Source organism: Rhinichthys klamathensis, unplaced genomic scaffold, assembly GCF_029890125.1.
Source record: "Rhinichthys klamathensis goyatoka isolate OS25496 unplaced genomic scaffold, OSU_Roscu_1.1 h1tg000781l_1, whole genome shotgun sequence".
NCBI lineage: Eukaryota > Metazoa > Chordata > Actinopteri > Cypriniformes > Leuciscidae > Rhinichthys > Rhinichthys klamathensis.
Window position 1 is genome coordinate 523,426 of NW_026607178.1, and position 20,277 is coordinate 543,702.

General features: G+C 36.1%; 2 protein-coding genes and 1 non-coding gene across 4 annotated transcripts; all 3 read left to right on the forward strand.

Moving 5' to 3' along the window:
* Positions 1–864: 864 nt before the first annotated feature.
* cul5a (cullin 5a) lies at positions 865–13,449 on the forward strand. The gene is made up of 19 exons (XM_056243120.1): positions 865–951; positions 3,178–3,287; positions 3,387–3,486; positions 3,561–3,737; positions 5,789–5,930; positions 6,037–6,182; positions 6,330–6,410; positions 6,613–6,706; positions 7,540–7,670; positions 7,789–7,896; positions 8,164–8,228; positions 10,105–10,237; positions 10,320–10,451; positions 10,544–10,667; positions 11,102–11,277; positions 11,380–11,541; positions 12,345–12,463; positions 12,564–12,687; positions 12,803–13,449. The coding sequence occupies exons 1-19, from the start codon at positions 925–927 to the stop codon at positions 12,995–12,997; spliced, it is 2,346 nt and encodes a 781-aa protein (XP_056099095.1). The 5' UTR covers positions 865–924; the 3' UTR covers positions 12,998–13,449.
* Positions 13,450–17,193: 3,744 nt separating this feature from the next.
* On the forward strand, positions 17,194–17,280 carry trnastop-uca (transfer RNA opal suppressor (anticodon UCA)). The gene has a single exon. It is a non-coding gene; the product is annotated as a tRNA-Sec (tRNA).
* A 541-nt stretch (positions 17,281–17,821) lies between these two features.
* Positions 17,822–19,779, forward strand: mrpl28 (mitochondrial ribosomal protein L28). 2 transcript variants are annotated; one of them, XM_056243131.1, is made up of 5 exons: positions 17,822–18,136; positions 18,283–18,435; positions 19,115–19,249; positions 19,349–19,438; positions 19,528–19,779. In XM_056243131.1, exons 1-5 carry the CDS (start codon positions 17,849–17,851, stop codon positions 19,621–19,623), a joined length of 762 nt encoding a protein of 253 aa, XP_056099106.1. In that variant the 5' UTR covers positions 17,822–17,848; the 3' UTR covers positions 19,624–19,779. The 2 variants fall into 2 exon arrangements, with proteins under 2 accessions (XP_056099106.1, XP_056099107.1); XM_056243132.1 differs by having other exon boundaries at positions 19,352–19,438.
* Positions 19,780–20,277: the final 498 nt, after the last annotated feature.

Sequence of the window (20,277 nt, forward strand, 5' to 3'; positions counted from 1 at the left end):
CAGGATCGCTTAGAGAACCTTTAAAGTAGACCAACATGATTATATTAGCAGCAACATTTTGGTATTAATTGTACTTTTTATTTGTTTGATATGCAATGAAAATGTAATGATGGTTAGTGAGGACATGCAAACTTGCTTGTTGTCTACTACTTAGGCAACCTTATCTTTAAATAATTTTTTTTTTTAAAGAAATTGTGTTGCATTGTAATGCAAAGGCACCTGGTTCTAATAATTGAAAGCATTAAAATGCATTTTGTGATTTCCTTCAATTGAAAATCTTTGAAGCAAGTTTGGGGGACTTGAAGGGCACCCAATTTAGAGAATCACCCTTATATTGTATCTCAACGTTTTAAAACGTGTTGAATAATACACATAATATTGCCAATGCCACCACATGCTAATCCACCATACATTCTCAATCTGTGTAGGAATGTCCGACTGGTTAACGAGGCGTTCTTTACAATACTGTATATCAGTTGAACAAGTTCACAGAACCGGTCTGAACGATTCGTTCAGGAATGAGCCGAGATTCCGATGAGTGAGCTGATAGGCTATTTGGGAGCCATACGATATCATGAAAGTGTGTGCATATTTGACATATAGGCCTACGAAACAAAAGTGTACCAAAATGTTTTAATAAATGGAATTTATTAATGCAAAATTGTTAAATATTTGATATAGGCCTATTCAGTTTTTTTATATTTTACTTATTTATAGGTCCTAAAAAACTATGTCATTATGATCTATCATGAGATGAATTATATCTGCATGACATAAAAGAAGCACTGAATCGATTTTGAACATGTTCTTTAAAACGAACGGTTCGAAAGAATCCATTTGCAGAAATGAACCAAAGATCCCATCGCTAGTTCTAATACCGAACCAATTCTCGCGAGATCGGACGAGGGGATAAGTTAAGGAAACATGGCGACGATGTCTCATTTGTTAAAGGTAAGAGACACTTTTTTGCCTCCAAATTCTCCAGAAACAGTCAAAAACCCGTGTATACGCCTATAACCTTAAAATGACTATGTTGTACCATTGACGTTTAGTGGCTTGCTCGGACTCTTACGTGTATGTCCAGTGAGTTTATAAGACTGTCTTGCAGCCTGTGTTTAGCTAGCAGGCTGTGAGCTAGCTGAGATTAATGAAGCCAATAATCACAATAATGCTGGACTGCATGCAGACTACTTAAAGTCAGTTTTCACGCCACTGGGTGTTGACCCTTAGTATTATTTTGTTTATAAATGTATATCATAAAGGGGCATGTACCTGATGACAGTTAGCTGCACGCATGTTGTTAGCTTGGCAAATGATTAAATGACAGTGTTGTGACTGAGCTAATGAAATGCCTATATGTGTTGATCATATCGAGTTTCATGTGCTAATCTTTTCTTGCCTTACATGTCATGTCAGGTCACTGGGGTCAGATATTTTTAAGGAGTTAAAATATGTGAGGAAATCATTTAAGGAGTGTTAATTGGAGAGAGTAGAGACATTACATTTTTATGGAGGATGTGTGTTTTAATGCAGTTAAGTACAGTGGTTGTGTGTCAAAACCTAGTGATTTGCGTACCTAGACAATATTTTGGGTGTCATATATGTTGAAACGCACCAGTGATATCCAAAATGCTGTCTAGAGACATGAACTATCAGTTTGATTTTAAAAAACGTTCAGCCTGTTGCTTGCTATCTATATTTGGTGGAAATTACATTTGAAGAGTTTTTGAAATAAAATGACAGACTTCTTTTCTGGTTAACTAATTTCATAGCTAGCATTTTTTTTTATCCAAAATATCTACAATAAATAATATTTTATACACTTATTAGAATTGGAAATTATGCATAATAGCATTTTGTGTTCTGTTCACAAGTGATATTTACCTTGATTGTTACTTTTTTTTCATCATGTCTCTTAATTTCAAGCTCTTTGCTGTCTCTTTGGTAAACAAGTACAATACTGTTCTAAAAATGTAAACTTTAGTTGTTGCAGTATTGTTCATTTTGCTGGAAATTACACCACCATTTCTGCACACTGACGCATTTGAAATTGTATATTTATTTTAAAATGATCATGGTTTATTTAAAAAAAATATTTAATGCACTTTCATAATTTAAGATTGAAAGTCTAAGTCTTGTACAATGGTAACACAAAAGGATAGTTCACCCAAAAAAAAAAAAAATTCGGACATTAATTACTCCTGTAAGACTTTCGTTCGTCTTTGGAACACAAATTATGATATTTTTAATCAAATCTGAGCCAGTTCTGTACTCTCCATTGACAGCTACGCAACTACCACTTTGACGCTTAAAAAGTTCATAAATAGATTGTAAAACTAATCCATTTTAATCGAGCAGATATACCGTACAATGATCAGCAAACATAAAAGCTCAACCGAACCTGCTTGACAGGCAGAAACAACCCTCATTGGTTCTTGCTGTAGCTCGAAAATGCTGCGTAACACGAGAATGAACCTCATTGGTTCTTGCACATCAAGTGAACACGCTTGAGCTTCTGTTTACCGCAACTGATGTGAGTGCGGAGCCTAAATTAAACTGTTAATCATATGAAGTGATCGAGTCTCTTCAGAAAATTTGGACTAAACCTCTCAATTCATATGGATTAGTTTTACAATCTCTGTCTTTATGAACTTTTTGAAGCAACAAAGTGGTCAATGGTGGGACAGAAATCTATCAGATTTCATTAAAATATCTTCATTTGTGTTCTGAAGATGAACGAAAGTCTGACGAGTTTGGACATGAGGGTGAGTAAATAATGAAAGAATTTTCATTTTTGGGTGAACTATCCCTTTAAATCTATACATAAATGTATTTGAAAAGTAGCAAATGGCATGTTGAAAGATTAGTAAATAATCTTTCTTTGTAACCTTAATATTACAAAAAAACTGAAGTAATAAAAACAAAGAAATACTACAAAAAAAAGTTCAAATAATTTAAAGAAATCTTCTATTTTAATGTGTTTTTTAACAACAGCAACCACAAAAATCAACCCAAGACATAAGAAATAATAGTTAAAAAAAATACTTGCCTTATTGTAAATGCTTTGAGAAGCACTGATTTTCTGGAAAAGTATTCCATAATGTCTGGTTCATTGTCACATATTAATGCAGGCATGCTCTTGTTCATCTGTTTCCTCTTCCATGTCTTTTTGCTTAGAACAAGGGTTCCCTCCAGTTTGAGGACAAGTGGGATCTTATGCGCCCCATTGTCCTCAAGTTGCTTCGCCAAGAGTCTGTAACTAAGCAGCAGTGGTTCGATCTTTTCTCGTAAGATCTTATATTATTAATTCAGATCTTTTTATATCATACACATTAACTAAAGTCTGAGTGTTCAGTCTGTCTTTCTATTCTTCTTCATTCTTATAGAGATGTTCATGCAGTTTGTCTATGGGATGACAAAGGACCTGCAAAGATCCACCAGGCCCTCAAGGAGGACATCTTAGATTTTATTAAGCAAGCTCAAGCGGTAAGAGAGATCCAGAGTGACTTGTTAATGTTCTTCAGCAGAGTCATCTCTCATTCTTGAACATTGGTGTTTAGAGAGTGCTCAGTCACCAAGATGACACTGCGCTCCTCAAGGCTTACATCGTGGAGTGGAGGAAGTTCTTCACGCAGTGTGACATTCTGCCCAAACCGTTCTGCCAGCTGGAGATCACCCTGATGGGCAAACAGGGCAGCAACAAAAAGTCCAATGTGGAAGACAGCATTGTTAGGAAGGTCAGTGGGAGAAAACGTTTTTTAGTGCGGGTTGAAAATACCACTTGAATCCCAAGAAGTCAGTCTTTGAGTCTATGCAGGTTCCAGATAACGTGTGAACAAATCTTCACTATACATTATTTTGTAGCTTGACTGTACCGTTTTTGCTCTCTTTAATGTGGCGTGACAGATCGCTGTAGCACCTCAGTTCAAGCGCCTCATGGACTAATCATCTCTTTCTCATTACTACTAGTTACAGCTAGGGTTGCCAACCGTTCCGTATAATACGGAATGGTTCCGTATTTGACACATAAAAGGCTTGTTCCGTATTGAACTGATACGGAACGCACTTTGTTCCGTATTTTTGAGAATCAATTCAGTGCAAATCTATGACAGACGCATAACTTCTAATATATATGTCAGACAGACTATGATGAATGAACGAAGACCCGCTGCTATAATGGCAAATTCGGGGACTTGGCGCCACCTTGACGGGCTCTGACGTGTAATGACGTAGAGTTGGCTCATTGGTCGCACGTCAGAGGCGCCCGCGCCATTGGATGTGCAGTTGCAGCAGCGCAGCCTATGAGCGAGCCAGACGCTCAATGTGTAAGCTGTGCAGCTGCAAATGCATTTTACAAGCTTCAGTAAATCGAGTAAAATGTGTTTCCGAAGACATTTGTAGGCTATGATAAGAAAAAAAAAGAAAAAAAAATTTTTGCACCGGAAAGAACATTCTAGAAGTCTAATTCTATTGAATAAGTTCGCACAAGGCTACAGAAAACTGTTGTGTTTATTTTTCTTCAAATGCAGTCTAAGCCGATGATTTTCGAATGTTATATGTTGTATTTGTTTAAGTTAAAAATAAAACGTATTATAATCTAAACAAATACATGGTTCATTTTTGGCAAAATGATCATGATAGCCTTTATCTGCGTGGTTAAGTCTTGTATATTGATTAAGCCTACTTTGCTATTCTATAAATATATAGTCCTAATAAGTTGCATTATAATATGATATAAAATGTATGAATTTCAGGGGGCATGTCACTACCACATACCCCCCCCCCCCCCATGAATGAATGTCAGAATGAATGTCAGAAAGTATGTTGAAAGAAACATATAATCGAAATATATCATATATCATCACCCAGTTTCACAGACAAGGCTTAAGCCTAGTCCCCAGACTGAAATCCTTGTTTGAGCTGTTTTAACTGAAAGCAACTTGCACTAAAATATCTTAAAATATGTCAGAGCCATTGTTTTGTCGTGAGATGCACATCAGTAATGTTTTTTTCTAAGGAAAATTGTAAAAAATCTACTTAAATGTCCTAATTGAACTAGGGCTTAATCCTGGCTTAATCTAAGCCCTGTCTGTGAAACCAGGCCCGTGTCTCATGTAATCGCACAATCAATGTTTCAACCACGGAAAGACGTTCAACGTATTTTGACAAATACATGCCGTTACACTTTATTTTAAGGTGTTCTTGTTACATTTAAGCACTGATTAATATCAATTAACTACATGTAGTTACTATAGGGTTAGGTTAGGATTAAGTTTGATTTTGGGATAGTTGCATGCAGTAATGCATAATGTATAGTAACTACATGTAACATGTAACAAGGACACAGTAAAACAAATTGTTACCATATATGCTCTATATTACATATTCATTATATTTTACTTAACCTGTTCATCAATATTTAATGTATGTTTGAATAAATCCATCATGAAAACAAGTTTTTATGACAGCCACAGTAGTAACATAATTGTCATAAAAACGTTATTAAAAACTGTTTCAAAAGTCGGTGTACAAAACAGTTGTTAATTTTAGTCTTCAATATTATAGTAATGTACCAACTGACAGGGATCCCTAAATAATTTTCAGCATTAGTTGACGTACTGATATTTATCCAAATGATTCAATATCGAATTGAATTGAGATCGGAACTGTTTTGAATCACAAGCCTGTGAATCGAAATTTAATCGAACTGTGAAATTTGTGTCAATGCCCAGCACTATTGTTAACCTAGAATGGGATTCATTCTTTTGTTCTGCTTATGTTCTTGCAGTTGATGCTGGACACTTGGAACGAATCTATATTCTCCAACATCAAGAATAGATTGCAGGATAGTGCAATGAAGTTGGTCCATGCCGAGCGGCTGGGAGAGGCGTTTGACTCGCAGTTGGTCATCGGGGTCAGAGAGTCGTATGGTGAGATTTGCTGCAGTTCTTTTATTGGATTGAGTGATTGTTTGATGAAAATTCAAAGAATTGGATGGCGTTATTAGTCAGAAGTCTCTTATAATCCCTCTTCCAGTGAACCTGTGCTCCAATCCTGATGATAAACTGCAGATCTACAGGGATAACTTTGAGAAAGCCTACCTAGACTCCACTGAGAGGTTCTACAGGACCCAGGCACCGTCCTACCTGCAGCAGAATGGAGTACAAAACTACATGAAATATGTACGGCCTGCCAGTCATCAGATTTCACACTTCGTATTTCATACTAATCACGTTAGATGATAACTGCACAGCCAAGAGGAGAGTTATGACTCCTGCTAACACTCTACATTTCTTCCTGCAGTCAAATATTCTCATATCTGTTTACAGGCTGACGCTAAGTTAAGGGAAGAGGAGAAACGTGCACTACGATATTTAGAGACACGACGTGAATGTAACTCTGTACAAGCAGTGAGTACATGATTGTCTTTTAAATAACGCATTTATAATTAATTCATTCACAATATAGGGCATCAATCGTTAAAATATTTGTCTATTTTTAAATGTAAATATATTGAGAATTTTATTTTTATTTTTAAATGATTCAGTATTTGATATTTAATTTAAAGTAAAGTCATATAGAACTGAAATTGTGTATTGTTTTTTTCCCCAGCTTATGGAATGTTGTGTGAATGCGCTTGTAACGTCATTTAAAGAAACTATCTTGGCTGAATGTCCAGGCATGATCAAACGGAATGAGACTGACAGTGAGTATGAGACTTGGTAATCTATATTTAAAATGATCCCTTTAGGGTTTTATATACGGTAAACTACCATTGACAATTTTGGGGTGGGTACGATTTTTTTAATGTATATGAAAGAAGATTGTTATGCTCATCAAGGCTGCATTTATTTGATTAAAAATACAGTAAAAAACAGTAATATTGTGAAATATTATTACAATTTAAAATAACTGTTTTCTATTTGAATATGTTTTAAAATGTGATTTATTCCTGTGATGCAAAGCTGAATATTCAGTTTCATTACTCCGGTATTTAGTGTCACATGAATCATGATCCTTCAGAAATCATTCTAATATTCTAATTTGTTGCTCAAGAAACATAAGTAAGAGTAAGTAAGAGAACTTTATTAATCCCTGTAAGGGGAAACTCATTCGCCACCATTGCACATTACAGACACCACAAACAAATAAACATTAAAAAACAACAACAATCACTTCAAGAAATTACACAATTTCATTAAACAACCTAACTAAAACATTTCTTGTTATCAATGAGAAAACGGTTGTGCCGTTTAACATTTTTGTGAAAATGTGCTAGATTTTTTTTCAGGATTCTTTTAAGAAAATAAAATTAAAAAATATATATTTTGTAACATTTATAAATGTCTTTACTTGATCAATATAATGCATCCTTGCTGAATAAAATATATGGATTGGATTCCTTTTAAAAGAAAAATCTTACTGACCCTATGCTATTGAACAGTGGTGTATTTTCCATAAAGTTGCATTTTTTTCTAAATAGCTATATAATATCTTTAAATATAAGCTTTTAAACCTCAGTGAACTCTTCATCCACAGAGCTGCACCTCATGTTCTCTCTCATGGATAAAGTTCCTAATGGGATTGAACCCATGCTGAAAGACCTTGAGGATCACATCATCAGTGCTGGGCTGGCAGACATGGTGGCCGCTGCCGAGACCATCACAACAGTGAGAACAATATTCAAAGCTTTGAAATTCTGACCTTTGTGTTATGCCAGATTCTCAACCATTAGTGCCGCCACTATGCCATACTAGTGTTAACGTTCTTGTTTATGGATTTCCTCAGGACTCTGAGAAGTATGTGGAGCAGCTCCTGACTCTGTTCAATCGCTTTAGTAAATTAGTAAAGGAAGCTTTTCAGGATGATCCTCGGTTCCTGACAGCCAGAGACAAAGTGAGCACGCCGCCCCATCCGTATTCATTCTCACTGTCTTACAGTTGGCCTCAGTAAGTAGCATGCATGACTAGATCACACTGCAGATGGTTACCAGAGATCTGTGATGACACAGGAGAACATTGGAAGGTTATACAACAATAATCCATTAGAAACACTGTTGATGTTACTGGAAAATGAATTGACTTGTTTATTTTACATAAATAAAATGTTTGTCTTGCGTACATTTTTAATGACTTGTAACATATAGTTTTTAATTTCCCCCAGGCATACAAAGCAGTTGTAAATGATGCCACAATATTTAAGTTGGAGCTGCCATTAAAACAGAAGGGGTGAGTAACGGTTTATAGTGAGAAGCACAAAATAATCTTCTTTTAACTTCATAGTGGAGTGCTGCTAATGGACATTTTTCACATTTACGAGGTTCTCCGAAAAGGAAGTTGGCATGGTTGGCTAAACTTCTGTAGCAGTGAACAGAAACTACAACAAATATATTTTTGCGCTCCCATTTTCTACAATAGCAAAATAAAAAATCCATGATAATGTTTCTATGACTTTCAAAAAGAGGTGAAAATTTTAATTTAACACAAATTTTAGTGCTATAAATGTACATTAGGCTTTTAATTTAGGCTTTTATTCATAAACATTTATCAGCAAACATAAACAGAAACTCTTGACACTCAAAAACTAACCTAATTGGTTCCTGCTTAAGCTCAAACATGCTGCGTAACACTTGAATGAACCTCATTGGTTCTTTCATATCAAGCGAACATGCTTGAGCTTCCGTTTACCACAACTGCTGTGTGAGTTGATGAGTTATATGCAGAGATGGGAAGTAACGAAGTACAAAGTAGATTTTTCAGATATTTTTACTTTTTACGAATATCTGTACTTTCTACTCCTTACATTTTACAAAATTGGCTCGTTACTTTAGTTTCAAATAATTTTACCGTTATTATTTTTCGCGTCATCAATACCGAATTCAATCTAATTGGATGGGAATATACGTTGCACTTGACGCACCACTACAAGACGACTCGACTGATTCGCCGGCATTCATTCGCGGCAAATCATTGCGGCTTGATGACGGTAACGTTAGAACATAGTAGTATGGACGGCGACATTATTGAAAATGAAGAAAGCGGAGATCCCAGAGATTCGGCAGACAAGTAGCAAGACATTCCCAATCATCCTTGGCCTTATCTGAGAGAGATGTTTGAGATAGTAAAATTGTGAGCCTGACATATTACATTTTATTATTATTAGCACTCCTTGTTCAAAGATTTACTAGCTGTCAGTTCATTTCTTATAAGCTGCTGCAATCTAGTGGTTGTTAGCTGTAACTCTAAAAGTATGGGGTACTTCCTGTTTAGTAATTCATATTTTATCCTTTATTTTCTTTCCAGAAGCCATATTTGAGCACACACCCATACATGTAGATTCCTTTAAATGTTAAGGGGAAGATTAAAAAAGAGAAACTGGATCTGTGAATTCTCACAGAATCACAATTGAATTCATATCTTGCTACTCTGTCAGAATCTTATTAACCTGGAGTCCCAGTCTCTGTCACAATAATCATATATGTGATGTTTTAGGCCTATTGGCAGACATCCATTTAAAATGTAGGCAATGGCATATAAAGAACCTTTTTTATCCACTTAAGTTTGTCAGCTTGCACTCCAGGTAGCTTTCCATAAAAAATGGTTGTTATTCGCAAGGCTACTTTTACTTTTATACTTTGAGTAAATTTCCAAGCCTGTACTTTGTTACTTTTACTTGAGTAAAGAAGTTAAATCAGTACTTATACTTTTACCAGAGTATTTTTTAACAAGTTTCTGTACTTGAGTATGGGAAGTGAGTACTTTTGCCATCTCTGGTTATATGTTAATTAATTATATTTATATGTGAATAAAAGCCTAAATTAAATCTGTTAATCATATGAAGTGATCGTGTCTCTTCAGAAAATTTGGACTAAACTGCTCAATTCATATGGATTAGTTTTACGAACTCTTTATTAACGTTTTGAAGCATTTAAGTGATAGTTGCGGTCAATGGAGGGACAGAAATCTCTGTTTCATTGAAATATCTTCATCTGTGTTTTGAAGATGAACGAAAGTCTTACAGGTTTGGAACGACATGAAAGTGAGTAAATGATAACAGAATTTTCATTTTTTTGGTGAACTAACCCTTTAATGTCTCTAAATGCAGAGTGGGCCTCAAAACACAACCAGAGTCAAAGTGTCCGGAGCTGCTTGCCAACTATTGTGACATGCTGCTAAGAAAGACACCCCTCAGCAAAAAGCTGACCTCAGAGGAGATTGAGCTCAAACTGAAGGAAGTGGTGAGGCTATTATAACATGTCACATGTTGTTGTTGTCCTCAAAAGTGTTTCGAAATGTAATACTACTAATTCCTTCCTGTAGCTGCTTGTGCTAAAATACGTCCAGAATAAGGATGTGTTCATGAGATACCACAAAGCCCACCTGACCAGGCGTCTGATCCTGGACATCTCAGCGGACAGTGAGATCGAGGAGAACATGGTCGAGTGGCTCAGGGTGAGAATAAAAGACAAATGAGTGACTGAAACTCAATTTGAGTGTTTTGTATTTTAATGGCTCACCGTTTGCTTCGGTCTGGCATGCTTCAGGAAGTTGGGATGCCTGCTGACTATGTGAACAAGCTAGCTAGAATGTTCCAAGACATCAAAGTGTCCGAAGATCTTAACCAGGTTTTCAAGGAGGTGCACAAACACAACAAGCTGGCTTTACCAGGTGACTTACAAGCCCAGTTTTTCTCTATATATTTGCATTTACACTACCTTTGAGAGGTTTGGGGTCGGTAAGATTTTTCACCAAAGAATCCTGAAAAAAATGTATCACGGTTTCCAAAAAATAGTTTCTTGAGCAGCAAATCAGCATATTAGAATGATTTCTGAAGGATCATGTGAGACTGAAGACTGGAGTAATGTCACTGCAGAGCCAATGGGTGGAGCTTGACATCCAGCTCCTCCTCTCTGGATGTTAGGGGTGGAGCTTTAAGGTCTAGCTACAGCCTGACCCTACCCATAAACCTATCCCTAAACCAAATTTGGTCAAGCTCCACCATAGTGAACATTTGTGATAAATATTAGTGATGATGTGACGTGGCTTGTTTTTCATTTGGACAGTAGTTCCTAAGGTCTCTTTCTCTCCCCTTCTGTTACTAGCGGACTCTGTTAACATAAAGATCTTGAATGCTGGAGCTTGGTCACGCAGCTCAGAGAAAGTGTTTGTGTCTCTGCCCACCGAGCTGGAAGATCTCATCCCTGAGGTGGAGGACTTCTACAAGAAGAACCACAGCGGCCGCAAACTCCACTGGCACCACCTCATGTCTAATGGCATTGTGGGTGTATTTTATACACTTTAGGTGTTTAATGCTTAGTAGTGATTTTCAACTGTTAATGCTTGCAACTTCTAACTAATCAGTCTATGTGCTGTCCGGTAGATCACTTTCAAGAATGAAGTAGGGCAATACGACCTGGAGGTCACGACCTTCCAATTGGCTGTACTTTTTGCCTGGAACCAAAGACCACGCGAGAAGATCAGCTTTGAGAATCTGAAACTTGCCACTGAGCTGCCTGACGCCGAACTGAGACGAACTCTCTGGGTATTCTATTAATCAACATGAAATGATTCTATTAATCAACATCAAATAAATTTAAGACAAACTTAAAAGCACTCTGGAAACTTTTGCACAAGAATTGCACTTTTTGTGTTAAGATGTTTAAACAGAACATTGTCTGGATTAAAGATTTAAAAAAAGAACATGCACTGAAAAGTCACAAAAAATATCAGTTTTTATTCATAGAGTGGAAAACATTTTGAAATTACGCAATAGAAAAGCTGAAAATGTCTTATCCACTTAAAACGCAATTGGCTGATGGTTAAAGGAATATTCTGTAGTCTGAAAAAAGTTTTATTTAATTTTTTTTGCTTTATTCTCTAAATTTAGATTAGAATATATTAGAATTTATTATTGGAATATATTAACAATAAATTATTCATTTAAATACTTTCTATACTTCCCCGGCTTTAACATGGGTGCACTGATATTAAAATTCTGACCAATATGGTTAAGCCGATAATTATCTTTCTGGCCGATAACTGATAAAAAAAACAATATTAAAATGTTATACTATTTTGTGTAAGAAAATTAAAAATAAAACACTAAGAACTAAAATCAATCATAATGTTACAAGTGAAAGTGAATTTAGATATCACAACATTATAATGTCCAGTATAAAAATGGATATTCATTTTTAAATTTGATTACATTTATCAGTGATTACTAGCGTTTTTAAAAATGAATTAGAAATATCAAATATCGATTGATTTTGAGAAGTTAAAATATATTTGTTTATAGATGTTGTAACATCATCATTTACTTTTTTCCCCTCTCTTTTTGTTCAGTCTCTTGTTGCCTTCCCAAAGCTCAAACGTCAAGTGCTGTCATACGAACCGCCAGTGAGCTCTCCCAAAGACTTCACGGACAGCACATTGTTTTTCGTTAACCAGGAATTCTCCTTGATGTAAGGACATCTCATCTCCTGCTTTGACTTTTACTCGCTCTTTCATTTACTTAGAAATTGCCCTTTTATTTCAGAAACAATCATTTTGGTTTTTCCTCAGAAAAAATTCCAAGGTTCAAAAGAGGGGGAAGATAAACCTAATCGGCCGATTGCAACTGACGACGGAGCGAATGAGAGAAGAGGAGAACGAAGGCATCGTCCAGCTTAGAATATTACGAACACAGGTACAAAAAAACAAAAAAATCATTACTAGTGCTCTCTGTTCACTAACACTAGTCACTATGCTCCAAGTGTACTTCGGGCTTAATTTGTTTGTTTTTTTCTACCGCAACATTTCAGGAGGCCATCATTCAGATCATGAAGATGCGTAAGAAGATCACAAACGCTCAGCTGCAGACCGAGCTGGTGGAGATCCTCAAGAACATGTTCCTCCCTCAGAAGAAAATGATCAAGGAACAGATCGAGTGGCTCATTGAGCACAAGTACATCAAGAGAGACGAGACGGACATTAACACCTTCATCTACATGGCGTAGCGCGGAAACGACTCTGAAGATGATCTGTAACCGTTCCCAAGGACGACGTACCTGTCGAGGATCAGCAGCGGGGGGAGGGATGGTGATGTCTCAAAGATGCTGCTGTTCTGGTGGCCTAGTCATGAGCTTGTTTTTACGACAGACAGTCACACATCAGATAAAAAATGTATTTAAAAAAAAAAAATCCCTGCCTTACCTTACAGCGAAGACACATGGGGATCAGAATAGGAGATTAAAAAAATAGGAAAAAAGACAAAGGATTCTATTTTTGCCATTGGTAGTCAGTATGCATGGTGGGCGTTTGGCCTTTTGTATGTGTACATCTCCAGCAGCATGCGGTCAGTGTGAATGTCACATTCATCCGAGGACTTGCTTGTGTGTGCCGTGTTACGAGTGTGTTTTTTTTTTTTTTCCTTCCCACATCCTCCGTCTGGACCCTGCCATGTCCCATCCTCACCACACAGCCCGGGCTGAGAGCCGTCCCATCGTCGCCACTGCAAACACCTGGCCGTGAACACTGAGGAGCGCGGGCTGGGATGGAGGACTAGCATTAGCACTTTTCACACTCTCTGCCACTGTCAGCATGGATTTATTTGGATTGTTTTTCACATCTTTTGGTTTCGTTTCCACTTTTTTTTTTTTTTTGTCAGAAGTTTGCAAACGTTGAACCATCTTTAAGCTACGAAAGATTTGATTGGCTAATTGCAGTTTAGACGACAAGTTACTCTTCAAAATGCCAGGAAATGCTGCCGTTCAAATGTCACAAAGGGTCATGGTCTGCGGAGAAAATCTGGCGGTTTTGATGTTTTTATTTGTTTTGCTGTAAATGCATTATCAGTGTGCACCAAGTGAGACGGTCAGTGCAACGTAGTTTGTTCATTTGTTTTGTTTACGACTCAGAATTTTCCGTTATCTGTCTCGAATAGTGACTGAGATGCTGACTGAATTGTTCCAGGAGGCTGTGGTGAGGTGGCTCTACTAATGTCCCGTAACCGCCAACTCATTTAACCTGTTGAATTTGAGTCACAACTCCAATTTATTCGCATTGCCCCATCACAGCTGAGCACACACAAGCAGTAAAGCACAGTTACATGAGTCCGAGTAAAGCAAGCACCGCTCCAACCTCAGGTAAAGTAGGGCAGAGTTATTTTAGTAGGTTGTGCTAACTTTAATTGGCGCCTCGCGGTTCTTGCTAAACACACATTGCCAAAGCAAAGCACAAGAGTGCTGATCTTAAAATCATTATAGTGGTTGTTTTCCCTCTATTTTCGAGGTTCCCTGAGAAAGCCACGTCATTTGTCGCCACATGTAGTGGGAAACGTGATTCGTTAGTATCCTATTATGTGTCTCTGAACAAACGCTTGTGCAATTACTGATCAGCTGTTTATTATAATCAAATGAACTGTCTCATGATTATTAGCGTTTAAGTGCAAAAAAGTATTAATATGGATAATGTTATTATCCAGGCAGATTTTGTATATAGGCAGTCTCTGGTCAGTCTAGGATGTAGTTTCTTCAGTGGGTTTCAAATGACGGTTGAATCAAACATCAATGTGTTCATCACCATATATCCAGTGTGTTGTCTGGAAAAAAAATACTAAACTACCATTTTCACTGGCTGATGCTATCAGGTTTTGATTTTAAATTCATCTACACTCAAACTAAAGGGGCGAATAATGAGTTTCTGAGAAGGTCCCAAATGAAATCCACGGTGATATTTCTATAAAATTGCTGCAGAACAGCTGTCCATCTCCACTATAACTTTTCCTGTCAGTTATGTTTGTTTCTTCAGTTTTTAATACAGATCAGTCACTCATTTGTTTCCCTACTGTTTGATTTCACATGGTAACTCAAAATAGTGAAAAGGTTCCATTTGATTATACTGCGAAAGCGTTGTTTATAAGATCCAGATGTACAATGGTGTTTGAGAACATTGAGTTCGATTGTCCTCTTTATTTATTGATAACTTAAGCATGTTTGAGAGGACGAGAGAAAGAGAGAGAGTGAGTGAGTGAGTGAGTGAGTGTGTGTGTGTCTGTGTCTGTGTGTGTGTGTGCCTGCACGCTTAGGAGCCTTTTACAACAGGGTGATGTCATATCCTGTTGCATTTATGCATTTTCATTTTTGGAGTTTAAAATGGATGATTCTGCCAACTGTATGTTTTCCTCTATCAATTACTCTTGGTAAATACATGTAATTTTAGTAGGACAAGCACTATTATTTTCATATTTATCAATCACAGTTGGCATTGTGTGCTTGTGTTATTCAGGAGCCCATTGTTTTTTTGTTTTTTTTAATGACATAAAATGAAAATGCAGTCCCAAAAGCTGAAATGTCAGTTCATTGTAGTGGAAGATGATGAAACTGAATAAAAATGTTGTGAATGACCTTACAAGGGAATGCTATATGAAATTATGAATTATACTTTATTGTTTGCCAATTGTTTTCTCTGATGCACATGGAATGTTCCAGTAACAAGAGTCTGTGCACATCATTCAGTGATATAATGCAATAAGTGAGCGTGAAACAAAACATTTTGGAATCTGTCGATGGATTTTTCTGTAATAAAAGTTGCGTCCACATATAAACACTCACTATTAATTTGATTATATTGGACTGAAATGGTGAGATGGGGTGATAAATATTGATTTTTTTCAACTTCATGGGCGGCACATCAGAATTTTTGTCATTCTAATATGATAATGTGTACTTATCGTCCTTTTTGTCTCTACTATATCACATACAGGAGTGGTTTGTGTCTTATTTATCACTCTCCTGTTTTGTAGAGTGTCTTCCATTATTGTCACAGCTTAAAAGTTTTGTTCATTACAAACAACGAGTTATATTTATCCAAACACTGACCAAAGTGTAAAGGTTTGTGTTTATTCATAAAAGCATCATCTCAGTCAGATCACTTTACTTTAGTAAGATGTGTACTTGTGATGGTTTCTAATCACTATTCCAAGCAAACTGGACAGTATTAGTTTGTATGACACATTAGGACAGTTCTGCAATTATTCCCGCATACACTTTCTGGTCAACAGTTCAGTAGAAAACTGAACACACAAGTTCCCTGTAGTGTGAGAGACTGCTGTTGCAACAAGAAAAATGTACGTGTGGTTCCGAGAAGGTGCAAATGCACTGCCTATGACTGTCTGTTTTCAAGATTTCTTGCCTGAAGCCTTAAAAGCTTCAAGAATATTTGAAAATTATGAAGTGAATGTGTGCCATTGTACAGTGAGGATCTGGAACGGATGCTATTCTCAAGTGCGAGTGAACCATTTTAATGTCCTGGATTTTTTTATGTTGCATAATTTATTTACTGGCGAAATAAAAAAATATTATTTGATTGAGGCTGATGTGAGTTGATTTGATTTTTTTTTTTTTTTTTTTTTTGGGATCTCATATTTCCACAACACACAGAACAAGTATAATAAAGGTCAATGCCATAAACCCTGTGCAATAAAATGAAGGGTTTCTTTACCAATGAGAGTATGTCATTATAACTGAAAATTGCATTAGTAATATGTTTTATATTATATATTTAATTTGAAATAACAGAGCTATTATAATATAATGCATGGTTAAATCATTTTTGGAGTCTAATCTTGACCATGATCAAATACATATTTTGTGACAAATAAATGACAAAAAATAAATATTTTTAAAAAAATCTAGTTGGTTGTGAATTTGATATTTATTAGTATTTAAATGAATTAAATTAGTGATAGATGAAACTTTGAAACGGTTCTCCCAGCTAAATATCTATTAATTGACTAGAAAAAGATACTACATAGACTGCACAAGAAAACGTTTTGTGTAAAACTTTTGTTAATACTTTTATTCTTTCTAGGAAAAAAAGCAATATACAACGAAATAGCAAGCATGCCTGATTTGGTTTCAAGTCCCAGCGAAGAATTATTAACAAAACAATAAAATATGCAACAAAGACTAAACTCCGCCCCACGTTTGAACCAATGGGAAGTAATAATTTGCATGTGGTCCAACACTGGGTTTAATGTAGGATTTCTGCACATTTCACATTTCCATAAACTTCATACTGTGGGAATGATTAATATGTCATAGCGTAATAATGATACGGTATTAAATACAGTTTCATACATTATACTCACCATAGATGTAACACATAGCGTAGCAGCAACCGTTATATTAAAGTTAAACCAACCCTTTTAAATGCCCGGATGAACCTCGGTGGTCCGGGGTGCAGGCTTCAAACCTGTAGCTGCCTAGCGGCAGAGTGGTTCAATTCCACCTTTCGGGCGATTAGATAGATATTATATGATAGTTACATCTTAATAATACTGTGTAATATGCTTTCAATTTTGTTTTGGACCACCACGAGAACATATTCTGCGAAACCCCGGAAGTTCAGCAGTGAAAATATCCAATCAGCGCAGTAAACACTCCACTGAACCAATCGCAATTCTCACACTAATATTTGTCATGGGAAATGACGTATGGTGCCCTTGGTTAGCTTTACAGCGTGTGCTGGACTGAGAGGCTAGCAGGCTAATACTGATCATGTAAAATTAAATTAAACATTCTCCGATTGCGTCATTCCCCCGGTAAGAGTGATAAACTGTATAGATTCTTTTTTTCTTATAGTTAGTATTTTTGCATTTCAGCTTTTTGTATAATAAAGCAAATATTTGTATCTTATAAGCTGTAGCTTGTCAGCTAGTTTACAGTTTTACTTAATATATATAACATATGCATAAAATCGAATATATGCAGTGTGTATATAATAATGTATGTATATGTTTTTTTTTTGTGTGTGTATATAATCCATGGACCTACTCAACCCTTCTTTCTAAGGTTTTGTCCAACAAAATGCCTCTACACAAGTATCCACCAAAAATCTGGGAAGCCTTGAAGCTGCAGACGGGCATCTATTCCCGTCTACCCCAGCACTACATGCGCTCTGTGCAGGACACCACCCCTGCTACTCCAGTGCACTGGAAACCTCTGGGTGTCAAATACATTGTCAATCCTAAATCTGGACACAGAGAGCGAGTCCAGGATGTGCCTATCCCAGTTTATTATCCGCCAGAATCACAGGATGGACTCTGGGGTGGAGAAGGCTGGATATCTGGCTTTAGATATGCCAAAGGTGACAAGGTAAGACCAAAGAGAGAACTACTGGAATAATGAATTTAAGTTGATGTGAATAGATAGTACATAAATTAGAATGTAACTTGAAGACAGATGACTTACCCCATATTTTTTATATGATATGTACTTGTGGATATGAATGATCACATCAGCTCTCTACAAGACTGCGCAAAACCTGGAAGCCCCAGTTGTTTAACAGAGAGCTGTACAGTGAGATCCTCGACCAAAAGTTCACTGTAACCGTCACATCTCGCACACTGGACCTCATTGATGCCGCTTATGGCTTCGACTTCTACATTCTGAAGGTGAGAATCCTCACAAGTCTGTGGCATTTCGTGCGCTTCATTATTTTACAAAAATTATAATAAAATTATATAATAATAATGTAATATTTAATGTTTAAAATAGTTTGATTTATTGAATATTTATTGAATAAGTCCATATGGCATTTAGTATGTTTTATTGTTTTACTAAATTATAATACATTTATCTAATATGTTTTTATAGTAATGTTTATTCATTATTATGAAATTACAATAATTTTATATAATACTAATAATAAATGTTTGTATTATATTTATTGTATAAAAGTTTTATTTATTGTATATTTATTACTATATAAAAAAAATGAAGTTCTTAAAAGTCTGTGGCATTTAGTATGTATTATTATTTTACAAAATTATAATACTTTTATGTAATATATTACATTTAAAAATATTTTTGTATATTTATTATTATATTACATTATTGTATAAAATATGTCATTTGCTAAACAGAATTTGTTTTTTTGTTTTTTTTTTAAATGTGAGCATTTTGTATGAAATGCAATAAGAATAAATTATGTAAATTGTTTGTAAAACCATTCTTGTGTAAAGGGTTATTCAGTTCAATGTACTGTAAAAGTTAAGATAGAAATCCATTTTTAATGTTTTATCTAAGAAAAGTTTAAAGCATAATTTGGTCTGAATCTTGTGTGTAAATCAGACCCCAAAGCAAGATTTGAACTCCAAGTTTGGAATGGATCTAAAGCGTGCGATGCTTTTACGTCTGGCGCGGAAAGACACGGATCTGTTTCCCGATGACCCGTCTCGCAGGGAGAAAATCTACAACCGCTACAAGGTTAGATAAGTTGATTACAAGATGTACATCTGCAGCCTATGGTGTTGATAATCAGCCTGTGTGTTTTTTTCCATTTGCCTTACTCGCATTTCTTAAAAGCAGCAGTTTGAGATCGCAGAGGAAGAGGCTGAATGGGTGGGTTTGAGTCTGGAGGAAGCAGTTGAGAAACAGAGACTTCTGGAAAAGAAGGTAATGAAATGAACGGGAATGTGAAGGACGGGCACTGCGTGTCCGCTCACTGTCATCTGATGAATCTTACTCCGTTTTTTCTTTCTTAGGATCCAGAGCCTCTTCACAAGAGTTTGGTGAAGCAGTTTGTGGAGGAGCTCACCATTAAGAAGCTCTCAGAGCCTCAGATAGTGGAGAAAAAATGATGAGGGTTCTCTTCTCTGCCATTCTCTATGTCTGTCATACAGTCTGAAGAATAAACAATAATGTATTTATTTTCTATTAACATCTCTAACAACTATGCGCTTGTCTTCTGTAAATATGCCATTTATACTTAGTAATAAATTGATTTGCCAATCTGACTGGAATGCCTTTTTTCTGGCCGTGTTTGGACACTGGAACAGCCTTTTTTTTTTCAGTGTAGTTTTCCAACATTCCAGGAATGTTCTCTTTAGGTTCTTTCTTTTTTTTGTAACCATAGACTAATATTCTCATGAGTTGTTTTTTGAAAAATTAGAATTTATACAGAACGTTCTCTAACGGATATTTTTAGGTTTCATTTATTTAAATGTATAACATCATTCTGGGATGCAACATAATGAGGATGTTTATTATTATACAATTTAAATGTCAAGATGTCAACATTTCACATGGTCTGTTTCCTTTCATGCTTTTGCATGTTAAACAACAGTTAGTTCTGGTCGCAGAATTAGTTTGAATCACTCTCCTTGTCTGTGTTTGCCCGTTCAGGAAAGGTTTGTGAATTAGTGGGGAGAATTTTTCAGACACTTTCTGCAAGCTACATACTTACGCCAGTAGGTGGCGACAAGTGACTACATTCATGAATGACTCATTGAATC